This window comes from Sesamum indicum, linkage group LG8 (assembly GCF_000512975.1).
Source record: "Sesamum indicum cultivar Zhongzhi No. 13 linkage group LG8, S_indicum_v1.0, whole genome shotgun sequence".
Classification (NCBI taxonomy): Eukaryota; Viridiplantae; Streptophyta; class Magnoliopsida; order Lamiales; family Pedaliaceae; genus Sesamum; species Sesamum indicum.
The window spans coordinates 11,747,127-11,772,288 of record NC_026152.1 but is presented as its reverse complement, the minus strand read 5'-3'; the positions used below and the strand labels follow the sequence as shown (position 1 = coordinate 11,772,288).

The following is a 25,162-nucleotide window of genomic DNA, read 5'->3' as shown; positions in this document are numbered from 1 at the left end:
AAATAATTAATAATAATAATTATTTGTTGTCGTTGTATTTGTGTCTCACTATAATTGTGTCATGAATTATCTAAAATCACACATTTTTGTACCTATGATTAGGTTAAATATATTTTTGGCTATATAATTTTGATACTTTGACATTTTTATTCTTTTTTTTTAGGGTTGCAAAATACTCATGTAATTTTTTGATAATTTTTTTATTTTGGTCATTTCGTTGTGGAATAAATCATGCGCCCCTCTCGATTTTGATATTTTTATCTTTTATCTTTGCAGGGGTTGCAAAATAGTCCGATAATTTTTTGGCTTTTCTCAATTTTGGTTTTTTGCTGTCTTGTTTGCAATAGTAACCGGAATAAATCACATGCCACATCATTTATTTTTTAAATTATCGTTCATATTGGCAAAAGTAAACCAATTAAAACCAAAAATTAATTTAAAATGAACCACATAATGTGCACATGATTTATTTTGGTGACTTTGCAAAATTCGACACCGGAAGGGCTAAAATTGTGAAATATCAACAATCTCTAAAACTTATTTAAGAAGTATTTGTGAGCGCTTTAGGAAAATAATTTTTAACTTCTGACTCCAAAAACATACTTTTGAAGTGTTTGGGATGCCAGCTTTTATTTCTGAAATATTTAAAATAAGCACTTTTCAGCCAAAAGCTAGAAGGTATTGAGGGTGCTTTGATTTTTTGTAAATAAATTCAATGTTACTTTTAACTACTTTATCCTTATTATAGTAATTTTAATTCAATTTTACAGTTTTTAATTTATTTTAAAAATTATATACTTAAAGTTGATATTGAAATTTTTAAATAATTTAAATTTTAACAATAATTAAATTTATATTTTCACATATTTAATATTTTATGCGCTATATCATCTCATTATATTTTTCATTCACATATTATTATTTGATTAATTAATAAATACTTTTTTTTGCAATCCTCCAAGTTTAATTATTATGTACGAGTCAATAATTATATTACTTAGTGAGAGCATTATTAAATTAAATATATCTTTTTAATACTTTTAAAAACATAAATATAGAATACTAATTGAAATAAAATTTACGATCTTTTTAATGAAAAAATAAATTATTAATGACAAAGAACAAGTGAAATAATAAACAGAAATAATATCTATTTAACACATAGGGATAAAATAGTCTTTAATCAATTAAGTTTATTTTAGAAGTGATTTTTCTCCAAACACTATCTAATTTAGCTTTTATTCATTTTCGCCTTTTTTACAAACACTATTTTACTTTTAATTTTGCTACAACTTCCAGCTTTTTTAGCAAAAATTATTCTCTAAAAATAGAAAGTTCTGCAAACACTCCCTTACAACCCTATAATTAAAAATAGAGAATAAAAAAAATATCATAATGCCAAAATTACAAAATCAAAATTACATTTAAGCCCAAATAATATTCTGACAAAATATATGTATACATATATATATATAGAGAGAGAAAGAAAGAGAAAGAGAAAGAGAGAGAATGTATAAAAATTCCAAACCAATGATATCTGTTATTCCTTACACTTAATAATAAGAATTTTCATGCATGAAGGTCGTATATATATAAATTATGATAAAATGTTAAGTTCTAAGGAAATATAAATGATTTAATGTGGGGGTACGTACTATATCTTTTATTTTGTAATAATAAACAGAAGTACTATATATATGATATAAATACTATATATATTATATATCAAATCGAACTCGATTTGAACTCGAACTCATAGTTTTTGAACTGGATAAGTCTATAATTCCAATTTCGGCCTCAATGAATTTATTTTCTAATTTTTAGACCATATATAGCAAATGACCTCTGGGTGGATTATAGCTACATCTTCTCACATTTGACATAATTATAAATATTTTTTGTTATGTAAGAAATTATAAATACCCACTTCAAATAGAAAATAGTTATATAACTTCAAAACGTTGAAGTGAATATTATTATTTTATCTTTGCTGATTTTTTTTTTAAAAAAAGAAATCTAATAAAATCTGATGGTGGGTAAGGTAAATAAGTAAAACCTTTATAAATTAGTAATGCTGGGACAATGTAATTTTATTAATTTAAAGAGGTATTAATTAATCGATAAATTTATAATTTATTAACTTTTGGAGATTGTTTTCGATTTGATGAACCTATACTATTCTTCATGAATGAAATGTCTTTGCAATCAATTATGGGGAACAAAACACTCCTAGGGGCAACAACTTTTCGATTTTTTTTTTATTGCGGTATGAATACATAACACCAGAGTTTTTGGATGCAGTAAGGAAAGTTAGAGATGAAATACAACTAAATTTAAATTTTAAAAAGAAACAAACAACAATAGAATCATATTTTACTAAGTTGTCCTAGTTATATTTGTAATTTTTAAGAATTATTAATTTATAATATTGAAGGGAGCAAAAATTTATATAAGGATCTTTAGAAAAATTATTATTTTATTAATTTTAGAGCTTAGGTTCAAGTCGGTACTAAGAAAAATTATTATTTTAGAGAGCTTATTAATTTATCAATTATTAATTTATAAAGGTTCTACTATGGCATATTAGTCGACAAAAATAGTTAAGAAAGTTTTAAGAAATATATAAAATTAAAATTTATAATCTAAAAGTGCATTTTAATTAGTCCGCACAAAAAATTGGATAGAAACATAACGGAGGCTAAAAGAATGGACGTGTTGTTAGATAAAAATTAAATTTAGAAAATATTTGTAATTTTTCAAACAGTAAGAAATTATTGTAATTTATCGGCTGAAAGAGAATGATAAATATGTTTGATTTTGTATTTTGTATTAAAACAATATAATTAAAGATAAGATAAATTTTTTTGAATTAATTAATTAATATTGAGCACCACTTTTAATTTTTGAAGTATGATATCCCATAAATGATGGCAAAAACAGATTGATCAGAGAATATGACATGAGCAGCAGGTGATAGGCTCCCAGTCAGAGTCACAGTCTCAGCTCACAGAAATTAAAGGCTAATGATCTCAACTGAGAGCATGTTACAGCCTCACTGGGCCCTGCACTCCACTCTCATTTTAAGTAGTTTACATTTGGGCCAGTTCAGACTCCTTAGTGGGCTTCATTTCCAAAAGCCCATTTTAGCCCACAACCTTTAGGAACTATGTCGTAAATCGATAAATGCTTAAAATAAGCGTTTGCAAATACCCGAGTTCATAAATTTTTAGTTATATTTATTGAAAAGAGTGTTTAAACAACTTTCTATCGGCTTTTGGAATTTATTAATAAAATTGTAAACATTGAATTATTTCTTGTGAACGCTCAAACTTCAATTAGTTTTTAGTTTTACTTTAATTTTTAGATATTATTAATTTTTATTATTGCTTAGCGTACAACTTTTTTATAACTTATTTTCATCGTAAAAATAGAAGTTATTGCGATACTACTTGAATCCCATTTGATTGCTTCTGCTCCAGGACTTTCTTCTAATATATTTCCGCAAAAAAGCCAAATATTAGAAAATTCTTATGTGTTTTCTTCTGGTCGAGAGGCTTATAGGTGAGTTTGATCCGAGTACGTATAACGACATAGATTCCAATGTGTTGTGTATATATGTTTGATTTATGTATATATTATTATTATTATTATTATTATCTATTCTATATATTAATGGAGAGTACACTTTTGGGCTATTGGGCCATCAAGGCCTATACACCTATGAGTGCGATACACTTTCAGTATGATTTCGTACAATTTACCAACAGTGGCAAGTTTGTTTATCACTAGGATTGAATTCTGAGTTCAGCAGAGGGTGCAATTGCTGAGTTTGATTGATGTTGTGCTAATCATCTTGTGATAAACTCCACTCAAATATGCTGAGAATCTCCAGCATATGTTCCTTGCTCAAGCTCTCCAACAATAGAGATGCTCCTTGCTCATGTGCCCATCTGCACACCACCTGCACAATACATGATCCTTAATTCTTGGTTGTTGTTACACGTTGCAAAAGATTTGATCCATGAAAACACAGGCTTATTTTTAGGCAGCGTGCTTGTGATGATCGATTGAAGGTGTGTGATGGAAATTGTTGGATGGACGGAACGTGTATTGTAAGCGAAATATACCTGGTTGGCTGTCTTTGTTCTATCTTTTGCAGTCTTCTGCAAAGCTTCTAACTCCATGAACTGAGTGAAATCTGAGTGTTTCTCTTCTCCTCCAATAGTGGAACATGCAATGATGGAAATGTTGTTAGCCAAGCAGAGTTCTCTGAGTTCCTTTTCTTTCAAGAACCTCTGCATTCCCACCTTACAATCACAACGTCCATAGAAGAGAAAAATAAGTAAAAGATTTATATGAGAAACTGCGTTTTCTTTTTATCCATTTTATATGTTAATTGTATGTGCATGATGATGATCACTGACCTGATTGATGGAAGGAGGCATTTTTGCAAATTTGAGTATATTTTGCAGCATCCTGGAAGAGAAATTGCATACTCCAATGGACTTTGTGAGGCCCAGTTTTTGGCACTTTTCCATAGCTTCCCAGACGAACATTAGGTCGGTAAGTGGAATGTCGTTGTTTGCTCGTCCGGGTTCATCTTCTTCTGGTTGTTGAACAAGACAGAGGTCGACGTAATCCAAATGCATCTTTCTGCATAAAACATGGAAATTACTATGTGTTTGAGCTGCAGTTTTCTCATCTTAATTGGATCATTGATCAGGACCATCAGCTCATTGTTTTTGAGCGAAAGCGTGACAAATAGCTTTAAGAGTCCTCTGCTTTAGAGTTAAAGCAATTTCATTGAGGGCAAAAAGGAACTGAATGGTAAACTTCGAATAAATGAACGGTAGACCAACTGATGTAGACTATATCATCTAAAAATCGAAAGAACTAAAATCATACAAGAAACTGAAACACAAATCTTGAATATTCTTACTCAAGAAACTTCCTTAAGTTCTGGACAACAAAGTCAGGAGCAGCATCGTGGTAAGGAAGTTTACAAGTGATGAAGAGCTCTTCCCTGGAATTAACTAGCCCACGTTCCAGGGCTTCGGCTATGGCTTCTCCAAAGGCCTGATGCTCCAAGAAACTGGAAATTGCGGTTTGAAGATGTCTGTAGCCAAGCTCAATGGCCTCAAGAATTGCTGTCTTGACAGCTGACAGATCTAATTTCCTCAAACCAGGTCGGGTTCCAATGCCAATTGGCGGCATATTTTGGCCGCCAGCGGGTCTGGTGGGGTTAACAAAAGGGCCTATTACAGCATTAGACATCGTTCTTCTCTTGTGTTCAGCAATAATACAGACTCCTGGAATTGCAGCTTTTACCTTATATGCGTCTTATATGATTCATCAACTGATCTTTGAAATCATTTCGTGCAAGTTTTGGTCGTTGACATTAGCTGGCCTTGACCTGTTCATGTGGAATCTCAGTTTTTTTTAGGCCTTCGAGGACTAGATAAGTCTGTGTTGCTACAACAACCTATTTAGTAAGTTATATCGAAGATTTGGACTGAGTAGGAAGCAATACAGATATAGGAAATTACATCCCAGAAAGAAATTGTTGCTAAGTGATTAGATCAAGAAACATGCAATCAGTTGGTTATGCCGACATCTGAAATCTTAATCGAGTGCAACTACGTACTTGCGAGATAGTTGGAGGAATAGTCTAGCCTTTCGAAGTTTTAAATATAAAATCAGAAGGACGTTTGAGAGTTTGAAGAGTTCTTGCATATGCGAAATAACTCAGAATACAGTTCTTTCGATTTCTTATGATATGTTCTGTTCTATTTTATTGAACATGTGCAGGTTGTCCAGAAAGTTCCATGTGCTGCAGGTAATGACCTTGACCTTACTCTCTGCTAATGATTCTCTATCAAATATCTATATTCTGACAGAAAAATAAGATGAAAAGCCAGAATAGTATAAGACGATTAATGTCAGCTTCGGACAAAAATAGTTTCAATGTTGCAATTCAAAAACTTCCTTGACCCTCCGCCTAGTGCCTTCCTGCCTGTGGAATTCTTCAAGAAACTCCTCATACCGATAACTCCTGTACACTGGAGGGTGGTCTTCATCAACCAATTCCTCGACTGGACCAACAACTGTGTCCTTGTTTGGTCCATAAAACATGGCAATCGACACTCGTTCCGAGCACTTGCTGCCAACAGCCCTGTGATGCACGCTCTTATACCTTCCATTGCTCAAGACCTGAACGCAATTACTCTTATTCCTCATTGTTTTTCAGCTCAAGATCCCATCATAAGTAAATGTTTATCTTACAAAATTTACCAATAAACAACTTTATATGATGCATTGCTAACGACATTTGTTCTGAATCTAATTAATTTACCTGAATTTGATCACCAATGTTAACAACAAAGGCGTTGCGGAGAGGGTTGATGGCTATCCATTCGCCGTCTTTTGTCATCACCTGCAGGCCAGTTACATCTTCAGACTGCATAAGAACGGTGAGGGCGTTTAAGTCAGTATGAGCAGGCAATCCCAAGGTGAGTTCAGGTTGTGGACACGGTGGATAGTAGTTGGCATGTGAAACTAGTCTAGGTTTGTCTCCAAGCCTTACTCGTAAACTGTCCTTCTTCAGCCCCAACCCTTGAGATATCAAGCTCAAGAGCCGCCTCATGAGCCATCCGATCTCCTTCGCATACTCACTTGCCAACTCTCTGAGACAACATAAAAACACAACACAAAATCCTTAACTAAGTAGGTTTTCATAAAAGCAATCAACTTGACTATTGGTACGACTTAGTACCGGTAATGGGGAGGATTTCTTGGCAGAAAATTGGCAAAATCATCAGAAGCATGCCAAGGATGAACTAGTGTCTCACTCCACATAGTGACTTTATTCTGTCCTTCAACTTTGAGGTAAAAATTGAACACCCTTAAAGGCTTGGTTTTGTCTTCTGTGAAGAGATGTGATCTTTCTTCGGGTGGAAGCTTAAAGAAATCACTAACTGCAGCCATCATTCGCCGGCACAATTCCTCCGGCACTCCATGGTTGATAATGTGAAAGAAACCATATTCCTGACAAGCATCTGATATTTTCTTGACCAACAAGGACTGCTTGTCGTTCAGGTCAATGACTGGAACGGTGATCGATGTTGAGACGGACGACGTCACCGGCCGGACATCGGCCGGCAGGATGAAGTCATGGGAAAGGGAGAGCGGGGTGCAGCCATTGGCTAGGAAAAATGATGCTCTCTCCATCACGAATCAGGACAGAAAGACAAGTGTGATATGTGTGGACAAGATAACAGAACAGAATCAAGTGTAAATTATGCAATAAAAATAGCATGTGATGTGTATGGAAAGCTGTTCTTTTATTAGTTGAAGCTACCACATCAGCACACACATGCTTACCAGCAAGTCTTCAATGCAAAAACTACCCTTCTTGTAGTAACTGAGATTCTGAACAAAGTCAATTTACAGCTTAGAAGGTTAAAATCTAACTGAATAAAGTCAGTTTACAGCACTCATGTCTGTTATTCTTGGTAGCACACCACCAATCATTGTGGCCTAATGGCTAAAGTCGAACATTGCCACACCTAAGATGTGTGTTTGAATCCTTGCCAGTGTATTTGGTGGGGTTTAATGTACGACTTGTTGATCCCCATATAGTTTGTCCTAGTGGTTAAGATCGAACGTTTGCCACACCTACGATGTGGGTTTGAATTCTTACTAATGTATTTGGTGGAACTAAACTTATGATGTATCTCATGTATTACTTTCTATGTGGTTAGACTTTAATTTTTTACAAAAGTAGATCAGTTATAAAAACCCTTATCAATACACAGCACAAACACAATCCTCAGTGGTGGGGTCTGAATATGCCAACTACTTTTTTGAATGTTGTAACCCACCCCAAAAGAAAAAGTTGTTGGCAGCACTGTGGCAGAGGCTTCAGGCTTTGAAATTGAGCCAAGAAATTGCACAAACTATTCACCATGTTCATAAGATGAGTTCAATCTTGCACACCTTTTACCTCTTTATGTCGTGAAATAAAGAAGAACAGAACCAATTCAGTAATGAATATTAACGGTATTTTTATTAGTTATCAGATAGGTATTAAATATCTTTAACTTTAATATTTTTAATACTTTGTATTATAATACTTGAAAATTTTAGTAATATAATTTTAGTTAGGACGTATATTTTATCAGTCAAAGAAGAATAATATTTAGATTATGAGATGGTCAGAAAAAGAATGCTAGAAGTCAAAAATTCAAGAAGGATAATAATGCACATCAAGTTCAGAAATGAAGTAACATTTTTCATTACTTTTATTGTTAAATTTCTTATTACAAAAAATATTCGTCACGTGCAACGCACGGGCTCTTTGCTGGTAAATATAACAACAAAAACTATAATGAACTAACAAGAAAAAGACAGTCAGATGTCTGCACATCAGATGATATCCAAACTGCAAATACTCTTAGCTAGTAACTAAAAGAATAACAAATTGTAATAAACTGACATAAAGATGTCAAATACCCTCGCATCTGATGATATACAAACACATATATCATCATACTTATTTATCGAACTGCAACCTTAACTGTTGAACCAAAACCTCGTCAGTGTGATGCATTCTCTTGTGGTTCCCTTACTATCAACTTGGACGATGCTGTAGGTGAAATGGTTGACATGTTTTCTGGAGAATCCTCCAATTCCATCAGTGTTGATGATCTGTCCTCAAATTGAACAGACAACATGGATAAGCTGATACAAACACCTCTCAAACCGAAACCAAGAACTATAACCAATGGCAGTTTGAAATACAAATGACAGATTTTTCATTGATATGCAGAGACTACAAAAGAATCTGGAGTTTCGTTTCCGGTTAAATGCAACCACCCTGTGAAAATCTTAACAGTCAAAAACTCGGTTTAGTGGATGTTTTGCCTGTTAAGGTTTTCACAGGGGAGTAAAATGCTGTTAGCCCGTTTCGTTTTATTTAGCCTTATCCATCTAACAAACAGCATGCTTCAATCTTGCATTCCTACAAACATGAACCATGCATTGGAACATTGTTTAAACTTACAGCTGCTCATACAAACACGGATCGTTCTGGGCTCCTAGATATCCGTTCTGAGGACCTCCCCAGAAAACGTTGTACACCATGGACGAGCCCCATGCCACCCATCCCATCTCAGCTTCGGCCATCGCCCGCTGCTTTTCAGCTTCCAATGCATCGAGCCGTCTCTTTATCATGTATCCCTTGATAGCTTTGATCCCGCCATTCACAATCTCCACGGGAGGAATAACAAGTGGATTCTGGTCGACGTTAAGCTTAGTAAGATTCTTAAGCTGATAAATTGTCTCAGGAAGAGCTCGAATCTGGTTGTTGCTAAGATCCAGCTCTCTCAGACTGACCAAATCACCAATTGTTTCAGGCACTTCTGTCAAGTCGTAGAAATTGCTGCTGACATTCAAGACCTCAAGATTCGTCAGCTTCCAGATATCGTGTGGTAGACTATGGATCGCATTGAGATGAGCATCCAAGCTTCTCAATGACTTCATCTCACAAATGGAATTCGGAAAAGCTCTTATTCTGTTCAACGGAACAGAAAGTTTTTGAAGGTTCACCAATCCATGACCAATATTTGATGGCAAGAACATCAAGTTATTAAAGCTCGCGTCTAACTCAACTAAAGACCTGTCGATTGAAACGGACGAGATGTTGAAATGATCCAAGTTTAAGTGGTAATGAGCTAGCAAACATAGAATGTAAGAGATTCCAATGTTTACCTGCAACGAGCAATGCTTTCTGGGAGTTGCTTTAGTTTATTTCTTGAGACATCCAGGATCTTGAGCTTTACCAACGAGCCAATCGAATCAGGTAGGCTTTTCAGAAAGTTGGCTGACAAATTCAGCTCCTCCAGTTTCTCCAGTCCTGAAACCGAGCCGGGGATGGACTGCAATAGAATCACAGATCGAGACGAGTTTTCAGGTTAGATGCAATCACTGTCGCTGTCAAAATTTTAATGGAGCCCAAAAACTCCTGAAATAAAAATGGCAGCCCGTCCCTTGAACTTTTCAAAAAGAGGTAATTTATAATCGTGGGATTGAATTTTTTATTTTTTATTTCATTTAATATATGCATAGTTTGTGTATAATTTTTTTTTACATAAAATACATGATTTAATCTTTATTAACGTACCTTGTATATGTTAAATAAAATACAAGATGCAATATATTTTGAAATAAAAATCCAATTCAATTTATCATGGTATGTACTTTGCTTGCTCAAAAAAATGCTAGTGATAATTAATTTATGATCTGTGTAATATAGGGATGGTAATGGGTTGGACTCGAACCCAAATCCATCCCTGTTGAGGCTGGTTTGAAGTCTTAAAGGGATCTCTCGGGGTGGGTTCGGGTCTTAGACCTTTGGACCCAAACCTAACTCGATTTTTTTAACTTTTTTTTATATTTTATATAAGTATATATAAAATATATTTGTACATATACAAAAAAATATGTAAATTTATTTATACTTACAAACAATACATAAAATTATATTTTTTTAAATTAAAATAATAATATAAATAGTTTATAAACTTTTTATGTTTATATAAGTAACACATTTTAAAACTTTTAATATTTTAATGCCCAAAACAAGCACATATAAAATTATAAAAATATTATTGTTGTCTTATATTTATAAAGTCACGGTAGTATTATTTTAATGATATATTTTTAATATTTTAAATGTATAATCAAATTTATCTGGCCAACTCAACGGATCTCGAATCCAAAATTTTCTTAAAAGGGTGGGTCCCTAATTTCGGAAACCTTCCTACTTTCTAATATAGATGTATAGATATTGAATTACCTTCTCCAAACATGGCCACACAATCAATTTTTGAATGGCTAAATTACACAATATCCCATAAAATTTGATCTAATTACACAAACAATTTTGTCTTTTGGCAAAACTATAAGTATAATCAATGTGGGTATTGATGTACTTTACTACAAGGGCGTAATTTATAATTAATGAAGTCGCCCATATGAATTACAATTAGAATTTCAGGGGACATAATAATGATTTTACAAAGTATATGAACTATTTTTGTAATTAGACTAACTTGAGAGGGTGTACGTAACTTTTGTAATCAAACCACGTAATTCAAACTCAAGTTCTCAATTTATCAGACAAATACATAGAAAGAAAACCAACCACCTCAACAAAAACAAAAACCATCATCCCATCAACCTCAAAGAACAAAAAAGAAATCATGGGATCAAACAAACAAGACAAACCTCAAGGTGATTCTGGGAGAGATTGAGAACCACCAACCAAGGAATCTTGCAAAAGGGTTCCGGCAGAAACGTCAGCTGGCGCCCGGAAATGTCGACTCTTTCGACCGCCTTATCTTCGTTGAGGGCTTCTTTGAGAACCCTTGCGACCTCCTCATCCACGGCGTCATCGTCCTCCTTTTCTCTGTTTTGGACACCATTCTCGCGCGACCCGACCTTCACAATCTGCTGCGCGCTACTTTCGCCCATGTTTCTGTTTTCTTACCTGCTGAGTGTTTTTTGTGAGTGTATATATATTAATGTCTATTATGGGAGAATTTCAGAGAAAAAGATGCAGGAGACAGAGACAGTTATTTAAAAACTAGTATGTGTGTGACACACTCAGTATGTGTGGTTTCGGAATTAATGAATTCTTTTTTAAATTAATTGTTATTGTTTTTTTTATATATATATTAATTAAATAAAGTATTTTTTAAAAAATTAAAAGAATTTAAAAAAATTTAAAAAATATATGGAAGTTGAGAGGAGGAAAAATTGGAAGTCAAGAAAAGAAACAACAATAAAAGAGTTGGTGAGATAATATAAAAAATGAGAAAAAGAAAATGAGTGACCCAAATATTTTCTAGAGGTTAATTATTTTTTTTTTTGGTGGTTAATTTTGTGGTTCTAGGTTTAAGGAAAATTGTGGCAGATTAGGGCAAGAGAAATGAACATTCTACCTCTTCAAATCAACAGTTCTATACATGTGAAGCTAACGTTTGATCAGCCTCTTAATGGGCACGTATAATTCACGTGACTTCTCCACTAAATACTGGAAAAATCATGTGGGACTAATAATAAGAAATTTTTTAAACATATGAAATGTTTTGGATGCTAATTTTATCGTGTTTGTAAATTAAAATATAAGAAAAATTATCACAAATAAAATAAATTGAAATGAGTACAATCTCTATTATATCCCATAATTCTTGAACTCGAAAAATTTCATAGAAAGAATTATTTTTGGCCTTCTACTTCTACTTTTACTTCACCTCCGTTCTCTATGTATGTGTGTGCCTTTTGAATGAGCTTCAAGAACTCATTTATATAAGTGTTAAAGAGAAAGAGTTGATGATTTACTTAATCACATTTCGTATTATCTTTGTTAATTTAATTTAAGGAGATAAGTACATTAAATATTTGAAGTTACATTATTGACTAATTTCACATTTTCTCTTTAATATTTATATTTTATAAACAAATAAGTGTCAAAATTATTTTTCTTGATTTGATTGGAGCATACATGCAGTTGCTCCACGTGCCGCTGTTTGATTGGTCTAAATCTTTGACTGTGAAATATGATTTGATTGGCCGAAATACTTCAATTTTGACACTCGATTATTGATTTGATGACAAATTAAATATCAATTAACTTAACTATTTACACTTGGAATTTTTTTAATACATTCCAAAATATAAATAGAAAAATATTATAATTGATAGTTAATATATTATTTTACACTTGTTATAACTTAATTGGGTACGAAATCCATTTGTCTACAAATGCACCTCAAGACCTACAACAAAATGGAGTGAACATGTCTCGAGATTGATTCTTTACATGGGATGTTTTATCTTCTTTTTAACATGAGGCTGAACTTGAAAATATGTCTCAAGTTGCCTACCTACCTTGTTCGGAGAATCAAGTCATAATATAGTTCATTTGAACTTTATTAATAGTTTATTCTCATATCAAGCAATTTTTCAGGTATTTTTGTAGATAATTTATACTCGTATTGATGAATTTTATTGTTTTTCTACTTGAATTTGTAGATAGTTCCATATCAATAATTTCTTAATTTTGAGTTTGTAGATAGTTTATATTCTTATCAAAGAGTTTTTACTTTTCTACTTAAATTTTTAGATAGTTCATACTCACACTAAGAATGTTTTTTTTTTTTTTTTGGTAAAGGTAAATTTCATTAAGTAAAAAAAAAGTATAATAGTACAATACATCTTGCTTAATCTAAGCGGTTTCCTCGACAGGCCAAGGAATCCGCCATAAGCGATAAAGCGCACAAGTGCTAATAGCAGTAGGTAATTCCACACTAAGAATCCTCTGCTGCACATCTCGAACTATCAGCGCACCCACAGTGCGTGTATCTATATGTACTCCATCAAATCGCCTAATGTTGCGCTCGCGCTAGATATGGTACACACACGAGGCCAAAAGAGCACGGTAAGCCGTAGAAACATAGTGTTTGTCTCTCCATCTGCAAGCAGCCCATAAGACATCAGTAGCCCAAGCTCGGTTGGCCAATCAAATCGAAGTGTGCGTCGAATCACCATCAAGTAGCCACGTGAATAAGTGCAGCAAAAAAAAAGATGATCGTGGGTCTCATCTGCGGCATCAGAACTAAGTACGCAGGAACTATTAATATGAGCCAACCAAGACTTATCCATAGTAGAGAGTCTACCAAGGATCGTCAGCCATAATACAAAAGTATGTCTAGGAGTTTTGAAACGGCCCATCAATAGTTAGACTAGTCTACCTTAGGCCCTTCACCCCGTAGTGAACGAATCATCATAGCAACTGTTAGTTGTGTATATCTTGATCGCCAAAGGATACGATCAGCCCCTCCATGGATGGGTGGAAAAGACTGCAAGAGCTGTAAGAAGTGAGTGTCAGTGATAGAAGGCCGACACCATTGCCCATCTAAAAGGAAAACCACCACCTTATTCCACAGTATTTGTAAGTCGAGGGCCCTGCGGAAACTTGCTGGATGAGTGGACCAAGATCATGCCAAGGATCGTGCCATAGCGAAAAAGTAGTTCCATCTCCTATGAAATAATGAATAAAAGGCCGGAGAAGTGGCCGTAAGCTAAGGAGTTTCCTCCAACCCCAAGAACCCCCTCACTCAGGGGTTGTCCAGATAGTAACCTTTCTCAGGCGTGTATGATATATCCAATCAACCCAATTAGAAGCTCGGTTGCCGTGGATAATCTGCCACAATTTGAGTCCCATAAGTGCGCGGTTAAGAGTAGTAATATCTTGAATCCCTTGACCACCTTCATCAATAGGACGACATACGCAATCCCATGCCACCTTTGCATACCCTCGAGCAGATGATCCCTCCCATAAGAAGGACCTCAACCGTTTTTCTATCTCTCCAATGATGCCTTTGGGTAGAATAAAAGCGGACACCTAATAGATACTAAGAGCAGTAAGAACAGATTTAATAATCTGTACTCGTCCTGTATAAGATAAAGCTGTGCCTTCCCATCCTTTAATGCGCTGATCCAGTTTTAACAGTAAGGGTTGGCAATTCAAAATAGTGAGCCGTGATGAGATAAGAGGAAGTCCCAAATACTTCATTGGCTGAAGTCCCTCTTGGAAGTGGAGTTAGTCAATAAGCAAATTCCGAATCCCCATAGTTGACCCGAAGGCCGGACAAATCCCCAAATAAGTCAAGTCCCTGCTTGAGCACTCGTAAGGACTCTAGCTCAGCCCGACAGAATAGTAATAGGTCATCAACAAATTCAAGTTGAACCAATCTCAACGACTTGCATTTTCAGTGAAAAACAAACCTCCTGTCTTGATCAATTAGTTGCTGCAAAATAAGATTCAAAACTTCCATAATCAAGACAAATAAATATGGGGACATAGGGTCTCCTTGGCGAAGACCCCGAGCACCAGCAAAGAAATATGGTTTCCCATTAATTCCAATAGAGAATGAGGTAGTAGTAATACATTCTTCCACCCAATGAATAAGCCTGTCAGGAAATCCAAAGAGCTGCAAGGTAACAATGAGGAAATCCCATTCAACTGTATCATATGCCTTACGTATATCTACCTTAAGGGCACAACGAGGTGGCAAGCGCTGTTGATTATACCCTGTAAAAAGCTCCTGCGCCAGTAGTATATTATCGCTAATAGAGCGACCTGGAACAAATGCTGTCTGCGATGGACTAATAAGTTTATCCATCACCAAACTTATTCTTTGCACAATGATTTTAGTAATGACTTCATACAAAACATTACAACAAGCAATTGATTTAGTAATAATTCAACACTAAGAAGGTTTTAAATTTGAATTTGTAAATAGTATATACTCATATCAAAAAGTTCTTCAACTTGAATTTCAGTATTTGGACTTGTTGACGATGATTGAGTCATATTATCATCGACCAAATCTTTGTCCACATATTCGGTTTCTTCTTTTGCCCCAACTTAAATGGTAATTTGGGAGGTAAAACATCAACACCATCTTTACATGCCTCCACATGATTGTTTTGCTGAAAAGACACGCTTCCAAACTCGACATATGATATTTGAAATTTAAGGAGTTGGAAATATTGTTCTTCATCTCCACTGGCCTTTCAAGTTGATTTATAAAGAGATGTCCCATTAGACAAGTCAAAATTTTCAAGTGCTAATTTTTATCGTATTTGTAAATTAAAACGCATAAAAATTATCACAAATAAAATAGGGTAACAATGTTATATTTGATCCCTTAAATTTTTATTTAAAATCACTTTAGTCCCTCAAGTTTATTTCTTGACTTTAGCATCCCTAAATTTTAATTTTTGTCTCAGTTTGGTTCCTTCGACCATTTTTCGACAAAAATATGGTCGGAGTTTAATTTTTTTAGGGTAAAATGGTCAATTTAAATTTTATTTTATCAGTTTAGTCCCATAAATTTTATAAAATTATCAAATTAGTCATTTTTTAGAAAGAAAATTATTTTTTAAATATTTTATATGGTATGATGTAATTATCTTGTATGAAAAATAATAATTTTAAACTCTTATGAACATAATATTAGCATATTGCTTAACTTAAAAAATAAATAGTTTCTTTCTTTTTTATTTTGAAAAGTGACAAAGAAATATCAAAATTATAAATAAATTTATAAAATTTATCTAATCTAAAGATATAATAAAAAAATCTAATTAGTTGGTTTTTTAAGTTTAGAGTTAAAAATATGTCTAATAAAATTAAATCTTTATAATATTATTAACATGTATAGCTACTATTTCGAAGAAAAAATTGGTGGAATGCACTTTTAATTAAATTTTTTGATGGATTTTAAATAGATATAAAATTCTTTTTAAGAGGTTTTTGTAAATCTTTTTCTATAAAATGGGATTATATATTTAGAAGACCTATTATATAATAAAATCCACCAATGAATCTAGTTAAAAAGCATAATCTACCAACTTTTTGTTTGAAAATCCAAACATTAATAAATATCGTTAAGGTTTAACTTTTTTAAATTTATCTTTAACTTTTGAAATAAAAAATTACTGATTTAAATTTTTTTATTACATTTTTATATTAGATAAGTTTTATAAAATTTATTCAATTTTTTTCTTAACTACTAAAAAAAAGAGACTATTTATTTTAAATTGAGCAATATATTATTATTATGTCCTCACGAGTTCAAAGTTTTCATTGTTCATATAAGATAATTGCAACATATCACATCAAAAATATAAAAAAGTTATTTTTTGTGTGTAAAAATTGATTAATTTGATAATTACAAACTTAAGGGATTAAAGTTTTAAAATGAAACTTATTGATCGTTTTACCCTCGAAAGAGTCCGGTCACATTTTCGTCAGAAAATGGTCGGAGTAACCAAACTGAGATAAAAATTAAAATTTAAGGATGCTAAATTCAATAAATGAATTTGAGGGATTAAAGTGATTTTATATGAAAATTTAAGGGATCAAATATAATATTTACGCAATAAAATATATAGATTCAAATAAACTAAAATTAGTACAATCTCTATTCTATTCCCTAATTCTTCACTTCAAAGTAATGTTATGTATACTTGACAAATTCAAAGATAAATCTTTGAGTAGATCACTTATAGACTTGAATTTGAATTTTTATAACGTTAATTCGAGGGCTTAGTTATCCCTAATTAAACGCTATAGTTTTCACTTAGGATTTGAGAATTTGGAAGTTGGATTTCCCACTTGGATCTTCTTGATAACTCAATTGAATATTTATAGCGTCAATTCAAAAACTTGGCGCTTGTAATTCCGAATTAAATGTTATACTTTGTTGGTACCTTTGACGAGCAACTCGATTTCCACCTTAAGTGCCTTTGAATATTCTTAAACTAGGAAAACTTCATAGAGAGAATTATTTTGATCTTCTTCTCTTGCTTTGTTGTTCGTTCTCTATGTATATGTGTGTCTTTTGAATGTCCTTTTACATATGTGTCAAGAGAAAAAATTCTGACGTACTTGAACATCTTTTGTATATCTCTTTATGATTTAATTGAAAGAGATAAATGCATATTACACATTTGATGATATAATAAATTTGTAACCTAATACTCATTCATCAAATCTCACTCTTAACTTGTTCATGGAATCTCACTCTTAACGGTTTGGTGAAATACTGAATTCTTATCCATTGTAAATCTCTCAATACTGTTTTTTGTCATGACTAATTACTATGATCAAAATTGAAAAATTATGACAAATTGTAATTAAACGCAACAGCTGTGGACATATTAACCATAACTAAAAATCATAACAAATAATTTGATCATAGCTAAAACCATAATTAGCTGTAATAAAAACAAATAAATTTTTACATTAATTTATTTGATCATGATTGATAGTACTGATTTATCAACGTTTTAAAACTTTCCAGCGTCAGGTGCTTATAAATTGGTTGAAATGCTTCCTTGTGAATCCCCTGGTTCCAGTGTGGATGATCTGTCTTGAATTGAACAGAGAAGATACATGAGCTAATACAAACATCTCTCAAAGCGAAACCGAGAACAAGAAAAGGAAACCCTCTGAACACAACTACTATTATCCGATGATCGCAATTTTGAAACCCGAAAGATAGATTTTTCATTAATCTGCAGGAAACCACAAAGGAATCAAGAGTTTCATTTCATACACCATACTCCTCGTCCAGCATTATTTATCTAACAAACAGCATACATAATCAATCTTGCATTCTCACAAACATGCACCATGTATAGGAAGATTGTTTGCACTTACAGCTGCTGATCCAAGAGCGGATCCTTCGGGGCATTACCTCCTACATATCCAGCAACAGTCTGGGAAACTCCCGAATAAACGTTATGCAACACCGACGTGCCCCATACCACCCATCCTGTCTCGGCTTCCCTGTTTTCTTTGACCCAATCCCGCTGCTGTTCAGCTTCTAACATATCGAGCCGTCTCTTCATCATGTATTCCTTGATAGTTTCGACCCCTTTGTTCACAATCTCAATCGGAGGAATTACAAGTGGATTCTGATCCACGTTAAGCTTTGTTAGATTTTGAAGCTGGTAAATTGTCTCGGGAAGAACTCTTATTTGGTTGTTGCTAAGATCAAGCTCTCTCAGACTGACCAGATCACCAATTGTTTCGGGTATTTCAGTTAAGTCACTGAAGTTGCTGCTCACATTCAAGACCTCAAGATTCGTGAGCCTTCCGATTGCATGTGGCAGACTATGGATCGCATTGAAATGAGCATCCAAATTTCTCAACGATTTCATTTCACAAATAGAGTTTGGGAAAGCTCTGATTTTGTTCAAGTGAATAGACAGTTTTTGAAGATTTACCAACCCATAACCAATATTTGTCGGCAAAAACATCAAGTTATTAAAGCCGACATCCAACTCAAGTAAAGACCTGTTGATTGAAATGGAAAAGATATGGCTGAGAAGTATGGTAACGAAGTAAGTATTAATGGGCTAGCAAAGCTAAAATTTAACAGCTTCCGATGGTTACCTGCAACCAGCAATACTTTCCGGGAGTTTCTTTAGTTTATTTCCTGACACGTCTAGGATCTTCAGATTTACCAACAAGCCAATGGAATCTGGTAATGTTTCCAGAAAGTTGGATGACAAATTGAGCTCCTCCAATTTCTGTAGTCCTGAAATTGAGTCGGGAATGACCTGGAACAAAATCATAGATCAAGATGAATTTTGAGGTCGATCACAACCGGCCAATGCTTGAATTTACTGCTCCGCAGAGGTGAAATGTGCGAAAACATAAAAAGTAAAATCAAATACAAGAACGCACAATACATTTGCATTCTTTGGGGTATTAACTGGTCACTCAAAATTTCTATAGATTACATCATTGTGCAATTACAATAGAAGAGCACCCAAACTATACATCAACGATGCATGTAAAACATTATAAAAATACAAAAGAAACCCCTTGGCAAAGTGGGACGGTCCGACTCCATAGTCTAACACCTCTACCCACATCTATTAAGGCTGAGCTTAAATAGGAGCAAGATGCCCAAAAGGCAGTGATTAAATATTACGACCAGGTGGAAAGGTTTTACTTATTTCCTCAGCTCAAACCTCACAGAGTATAGAGAGTGACATCTGTCTATGGAGATTAATGACCCTGTATGCACATCCAACTTAATACCCCTCCATGAAACGAGATCCCTTTCAATCAATTGCTGTATAAACCAAACTCGTTTTCCGCAATTATGATGAGGTACTTCAAGTGATGACAAGAATCACTAGGATATCAACACCTTGGAGCAAGAAGGCTCTCCAATTAACAAATTGTATAATATCTATAGACCTCTTAGCACAGAGATCATCTTATTGCTTCAGGCTTAGATTCATCATCATCAGTTAGTGCTATACATCAGCACAAAAGTCATCCAAGAGAATCAAAATCCAACCATCTCGACTGAAAAACAATCATCAAAACCAACACATACAAACCCTGTAATGATCTTGTTTATAGAAATCATAAACAAGTAAATAGCATAACAGAACCCCAAACTTTACATACAAATCTCACACATAATACTATTTCTTTGGTTTAAGATGAATCAAGGTTATCTAAAAATTTAATTATATGACATCATTAACATATAAAAACTCTTAATGATTCTGAATTCAAGACCAAATACTACAAGATAAGTTCAGAAATGATTCAAAGAAACACTTCCCCCAATCAAATCAGATGATCAATAGCCCAAATCACAAGAAGTCTAGCACAAGAAACCCCTTTCAGATTAACTCTAATATGACTATGCATCCACATAACACAAATCAAACTCCAATTTCTTGATTAATCGTCAATACTCCCATCCAGAAAAGCAACCACCTTGAATAAAAAGTAAAATCATCATTTCATCAACAGAAATTACGGGATCAAGTAACACAAACCTCAAGCTGATTATGGGAGAGATTCAGAACTACCAACCCGTGAATCTTGCCAAAGGGTTCTGGTAGAAATCTCAGCTGGCGCCCAGAAAGATCAACTCTTTCCACCACCTTATCTTTGTCCAGGGCATCTCTCAGAATCCTTACAACCTCTTTATCCACATCATCATCGTCCTCTTTTTCTCCGTCCGGAATAACGCTATCACTCAATCCAACCTCCACAAACTCCTCCCCGAAACCTCTGTCCATTTTCCTTTTCTTCTTGCTGAGTGTGTGTGTATGTATATTAATGACTATTATTAGACAATTTCTCAGAAAAAGATGCAACAAAAATGTCAATACAGTGAGTTCGTACTTCGTAGGCAAGTGTGCTGTGGAGTGGCATTAGTATGAAATTGTTGAAAAATTAATAAAATTATATAATCATTGATGAAGAGACATAAAAATTATCAAGTTTTTTGTCATTGTATTTTTTTTTAAAAAATCAAATAAGGTGAAAGAAAAATTGTAAAAAGGATTGAACATTTAATTCATAATATTTTTTGAAAATTTTAAAAAATAAATAAAATTATAATATATAGTTAATAAGAATATTTTAGTCAATTTAGCAAGAAAAATGAATAAAATCATAACAGACATTAATAGATTGAACTAATTATTGAATAACCACTAAAATTGAGAATATTGATAATTTTTTTAATAATAAATGCGTATTCATACTCGTTATTTGACCTATTTGGTCTTCTTTTTGTTTTTTTTGGGTTTTAGGAGTGTTTGCAAAAAAATTTACTTTTACAAAATTATTTTTTATAGAGAAAGTTGAAAATTGTAGGAAAATGGGTAGTATTTTTAAAAAAGGTAAAAATTAGATAAAAGTTAAATTAGATAGTGTTTGGAAAAAAATCACTTTTAAAATAGACTTAATTGATTAAAGACTATTTTATCCTCATATGTTAACAAGATATTATTTTTTATTATATTTACATTTATAGTTTGTCAATAATAAATATTTTTCTATAAAAAAATAATAAGCTTAGTATATATATTTAATTTTTCTGAAATATTAATAGAAAAATAAATTATTAATTTAATAATGCTTCCACTAAGTAATACAATTGATGATTCATGCTTAATTAAACTTGCATGAATGAAAAAAATATTTTGTGAATTAATCATAACTATTTAATTTATATTTTTATGATAATAAATAATATAATTAGATAATATAACAAATAATATATAAAAATTATAAAATATTTAATATGTGAAAGTAAATTTGATTATTGTTAAAATATTCGAATTATTCAAAATTTTCAATATCAACTTTAAATATGAAAAATTTTAAAATAAATTAAAAATATTATAAAATTGAATTAAAAGTATTATAATAAGGATAAAGTAGTAACAATTGAAGTTAAATTTATTTACAAAAGAGCGAAAGCAGCTAGAAGCACCCCAAACCTAAAAATACTTTCCATAGCGGTTTTAAAAATAGAAACAAATTTCACAAACACATCAAAAATATTATTTTAAAATAAAAAACTGAAAAATACTTTTTTAAAACTGGCGCAGACACACCCTCAATTGGGTGGGGGTTGTATTAGGGGGTTGACAGGTTCATAGTTTGAAATGGTCGGAAGCGATAAAGACTAGGATTTGCAATTCTTGGAAACACAAATGCCTGCCTGCTCATTTTGCTACCATATAATCCAAATTCCAACCCCCTTTAATATTAATAATTTATTAAATACTATTAAAATAAAATAATAGTTCCTATCTATGCAATTTGAATTTATGATTTTATAATTATGACATCTGATTCGGTAAAACGTGGTTATCAAACTCCAACCTTTCAACATTTCTGAAGATGGGAATTAACACGCAATTATTTTTGTTGTTTTCAAGATGGATTGAACTCAGTTATTTTAAGGGAATACATTTCGTATAATACATATATTATATATATCCGACTCACATACACACTCAGATTCGAATACAAGACGTCCCATAAAGTTTGAGTTCAAATCGTTGAGTTGTCCCTCCAGAAGATAGAAGACAATTTACAAATTAATATGTCAGTCCAATCTTTATTAGATCAAGCATTATGGATAGTCACAGTCGTCAGATATTACATCTGCATAAAGTGGCAAATTCGACGTCCTCAGTGAAATACAGATTCAGAACATTTAAATATAGAATTGAGTTAATTACACTTAGACCCTCCCTAAACATGCAAAATTTACACTTTTCTAAAAAAAAAAATTTAAATTACACTTAAAACCCCCTATGAAAATTCACTATTTACACCTGACTCCTTTTTGTTAGGATTTGAACGGTTTACCCTTGATGTAATATTTTCATGAAATAATTTTGTGCTTATGAAGGATAAACGTAATGATGGTAGCCTCACTTCATATCTATATACACACACACATATATATATATATATATATTACATTCACCCTTTATAAGTACAAAAAATACATGGGAATATTAAATGAAGGGTAGAATTAAAAATTTATGTAATTTTTTTTGCTTGCGTCAATATTTTTCTTTCAAACCATAATGGAAGTGGATCAGTTGTAAATCGAAAATTTTTAGATGGAATCTAAGTGTAATTTCAAATTTTTTTTGAAAAAAAAATTAATTTAATATTATTACAAAGAGTTTAAGCGTAATTAACCCTCAAGAATTTGATACTCAACCACACAATCACCAGCTTGGTGGTTATAAATAAAGATAAATTATATCGACACCTTATAAACTTACGTCCAATTACATGACCATCCTCTACCTTTACAAGTACACCCCATTGACGGATTGTTAATGTAACCAATAGTCTACCTCAGAGCGCGGTTTTGTTTGTCAGAAAATATCATTACAACCTCAAAAAGCCTTATAATTTTATAAAGAATATAAAGTATTTATTTAATTAAATTTAATCTTAAGATATGTGAATATAATTTATTCTATAATTTATACTAATATAGCCCAATATGATTTGGAAATTATCATTAATGGCCCACTGGATTAGCTCATATATAGATAGCTCATGAGCTTCAAAATCTAGAGACTTGAATCGTGAGAAGAGTAAGGGTATGGGGCTATGGGCTATAGCCCTGAAATCTAAATTTTCAGCCCAATATTTGTTTTTCTTGTTTCCAAATTATATGCCTTATTAGGCCCAAATATATCATCACTCCTACCTGCTATTGTTATATAAGTCGGAAATTAGGAATAATTACACTCTTCTTCACTGAGATTAACATAGTTATATGTAAACTCTCTATAATTTATAAAATTACATCTAGTACTCCTGATGTTTGCTTTCTATCTAAAAATAAAAAATTGAGCAAACACATTCGGGCCTGGTCTTAATTTGGTCCACGCCTCAACCGGGCCGGTCAAAGGACTGAACTTGGATTTAAAAATAGACCTAATTGGGGTCCACTTGTGTTGCCCTGCCCAAAGGGGGCGGCACATTGTCGTGGGGAGCGACATCGCCCTGGATCTAGTCGAGAATCTAGTCGAGACCAATCCAGGTGATGTTGCTCCTAATGCCCAGGTTCTGGGCGATGGAGGTGGCGACTAGATTGAGGTCGACCTCGCCCCTAGTGCGCAGGTTTTGAGTGGTGGAGGTCGCCGATGGAGAAGAAGGTAAAAAAAATAAATTAAGTAAAATTGTTTACTTTGATAAAATTTAAAAATAGTAAAAGAATATTAAATATTTAATTTAAATTATATATTAAAAATTTTAATATAATATTGTATATAAGTTAAAAAAATTTGATAAATTTTTTAGGTGTTTTTATATTTAATTAGTATATTTTGTAAATAAATATTAAAATTTATTTAAATTTAATAATAATTTAGTTTAATTAATAACGTATAATATTTTAAGTGTTTTTTTTATTTATATTCATATAAAATTTTAATTTTAAAAGTAAATTTCTAGTATATTAATCTTTGTATTGTCATCTGTTATTAAAATATGAGCACATTAAAGTATCAAACAAAATGGACAAATTGGACATTTGCCAACTTTAAAAACCCTAAAAAATAGCAAAAAAAAGGATAACACGCACAAACCGCGGTGTGTGGCTCACTCTCTTTTAGTTTCTAATGGAGATGGGGTATAAGTAACACGGGAGGTTTTGTCTATAAATATAATACAGGGAGATTTCGCACCATTTCCCTAAACCACAGGAGGGGTGTTATGCAATCTACCAAAAATTATATAAGTACCTCTGAAATTATAAATATCGTAACAAATACCCCTTGTGACAGCTTATTGTAGAGAATATTTATTTTTATAATTTTAAGGTGATATATATATATATATATATTTTCAAATAATGAGAAGACATTTGTAATTAAATCAAATTTCAATCAAATTTAATCAACTCTATATTTTATGGATAAAAATGATATTTTTAGTAGGGGTTTCATGATTTAACCACCCACAATCCCCGTCACTAGTATAGGACAAGTAGGGTCTCTTGATGGCTTTATAGAGTAAAAGATATTTAGGGACTGAAATCCAGCTGTATACATTGTACTAATTACTACTCCATTCCATGAAGCAAGTGGCGATCTACAAACTTCTAAACAATAAAAAATCATGTGATCATCCAATTCAATCAAGGTGGTCCATTCCAAGCATTGTTGAGAGATTAAGACATGGAAGCTGGTGACAGTGGAGCTTTCTCTTATATTTGTG

The 25,162-nt window shown here is 32.6% G+C and overlaps 4 protein-coding genes across 7 annotated transcripts; all 4 read right to left on the bottom strand.

Annotated features, from left to right (window-relative positions):
- Positions 3,617-5,620, bottom strand: LOC105168312 (NADPH-dependent codeinone reductase 1-1-like). 2 transcript variants are annotated; one of them, XM_020695722.1, is made up of 5 exons: positions 5,329-5,618; positions 4,940-5,255; positions 4,425-4,653; positions 4,128-4,307; positions 3,617-3,961 (listed from the first exon to the last, which is right to left on the bottom strand). In XM_020695722.1, exons 2-5 carry the CDS (start codon positions 5,212-5,214, stop codon positions 3,845-3,847), a joined length of 801 nt encoding a protein of 266 aa, XP_020551381.1. In that variant the 5' UTR covers positions 5,215-5,255; positions 5,329-5,618; the 3' UTR covers positions 3,617-3,844. The 2 variants fall into 2 exon arrangements, with proteins under 2 accessions (XP_020551381.1, XP_011086645.1); XM_011088343.2 differs by having other exon boundaries at positions 3,618-3,961; positions 4,940-5,620.
- On the bottom strand, positions 5,746-7,323 carry LOC105168311 (protein DMR6-LIKE OXYGENASE 2). 2 transcript variants are annotated; one of them, XM_011088342.2, is made up of 4 exons: positions 6,773-7,321; positions 6,584-6,683; positions 6,353-6,457; positions 5,746-6,210 (listed from the first exon to the last, which is right to left on the bottom strand). In XM_011088342.2, exons 1-4 carry the CDS (start codon positions 7,225-7,227, stop codon positions 5,962-5,964), a joined length of 909 nt encoding a protein of 302 aa, XP_011086644.1. In that variant the 5' UTR covers positions 7,228-7,321; the 3' UTR covers positions 5,746-5,961. The 2 variants fall into 2 exon arrangements, with proteins under 2 accessions (XP_011086644.1, XP_011086643.1); XM_011088341.2 differs by having other exon boundaries at positions 6,353-6,683; positions 6,773-7,323.
- Positions 8,270-11,634, bottom strand: LOC105168310 (plant intracellular Ras-group-related LRR protein 3-like). The gene is made up of 4 exons (XM_011088339.2): positions 11,287-11,634; positions 9,769-9,935; positions 9,062-9,676; positions 8,270-8,706 (listed from the first exon to the last, which is right to left on the bottom strand). The coding sequence occupies exons 1-4, from the start codon at positions 11,530-11,532 to the stop codon at positions 8,595-8,597; spliced, it is 1,140 nt and encodes a 379-aa protein (XP_011086641.1). The 5' UTR covers positions 11,533-11,634; the 3' UTR covers positions 8,270-8,594.
- LOC105168309 (plant intracellular Ras-group-related LRR protein 3-like) lies at positions 17,806-20,811 on the bottom strand. Of its 2 annotated transcripts, none has more exons than XM_011088338.2 (4): positions 20,446-20,811; positions 19,034-19,200; positions 18,296-18,934; positions 17,806-18,005 (listed from the first exon to the last, which is right to left on the bottom strand). In XM_011088338.2, exons 1-4 carry the CDS (start codon positions 20,689-20,691, stop codon positions 17,939-17,941), a joined length of 1,119 nt encoding a protein of 372 aa, XP_011086640.1. In that variant the 5' UTR covers positions 20,692-20,811; the 3' UTR covers positions 17,806-17,938. The 2 variants fall into 2 exon arrangements, with proteins under 2 accessions (XP_011086640.1, XP_020551995.1); XM_020696336.1 differs by having other exon boundaries at positions 17,806-18,001.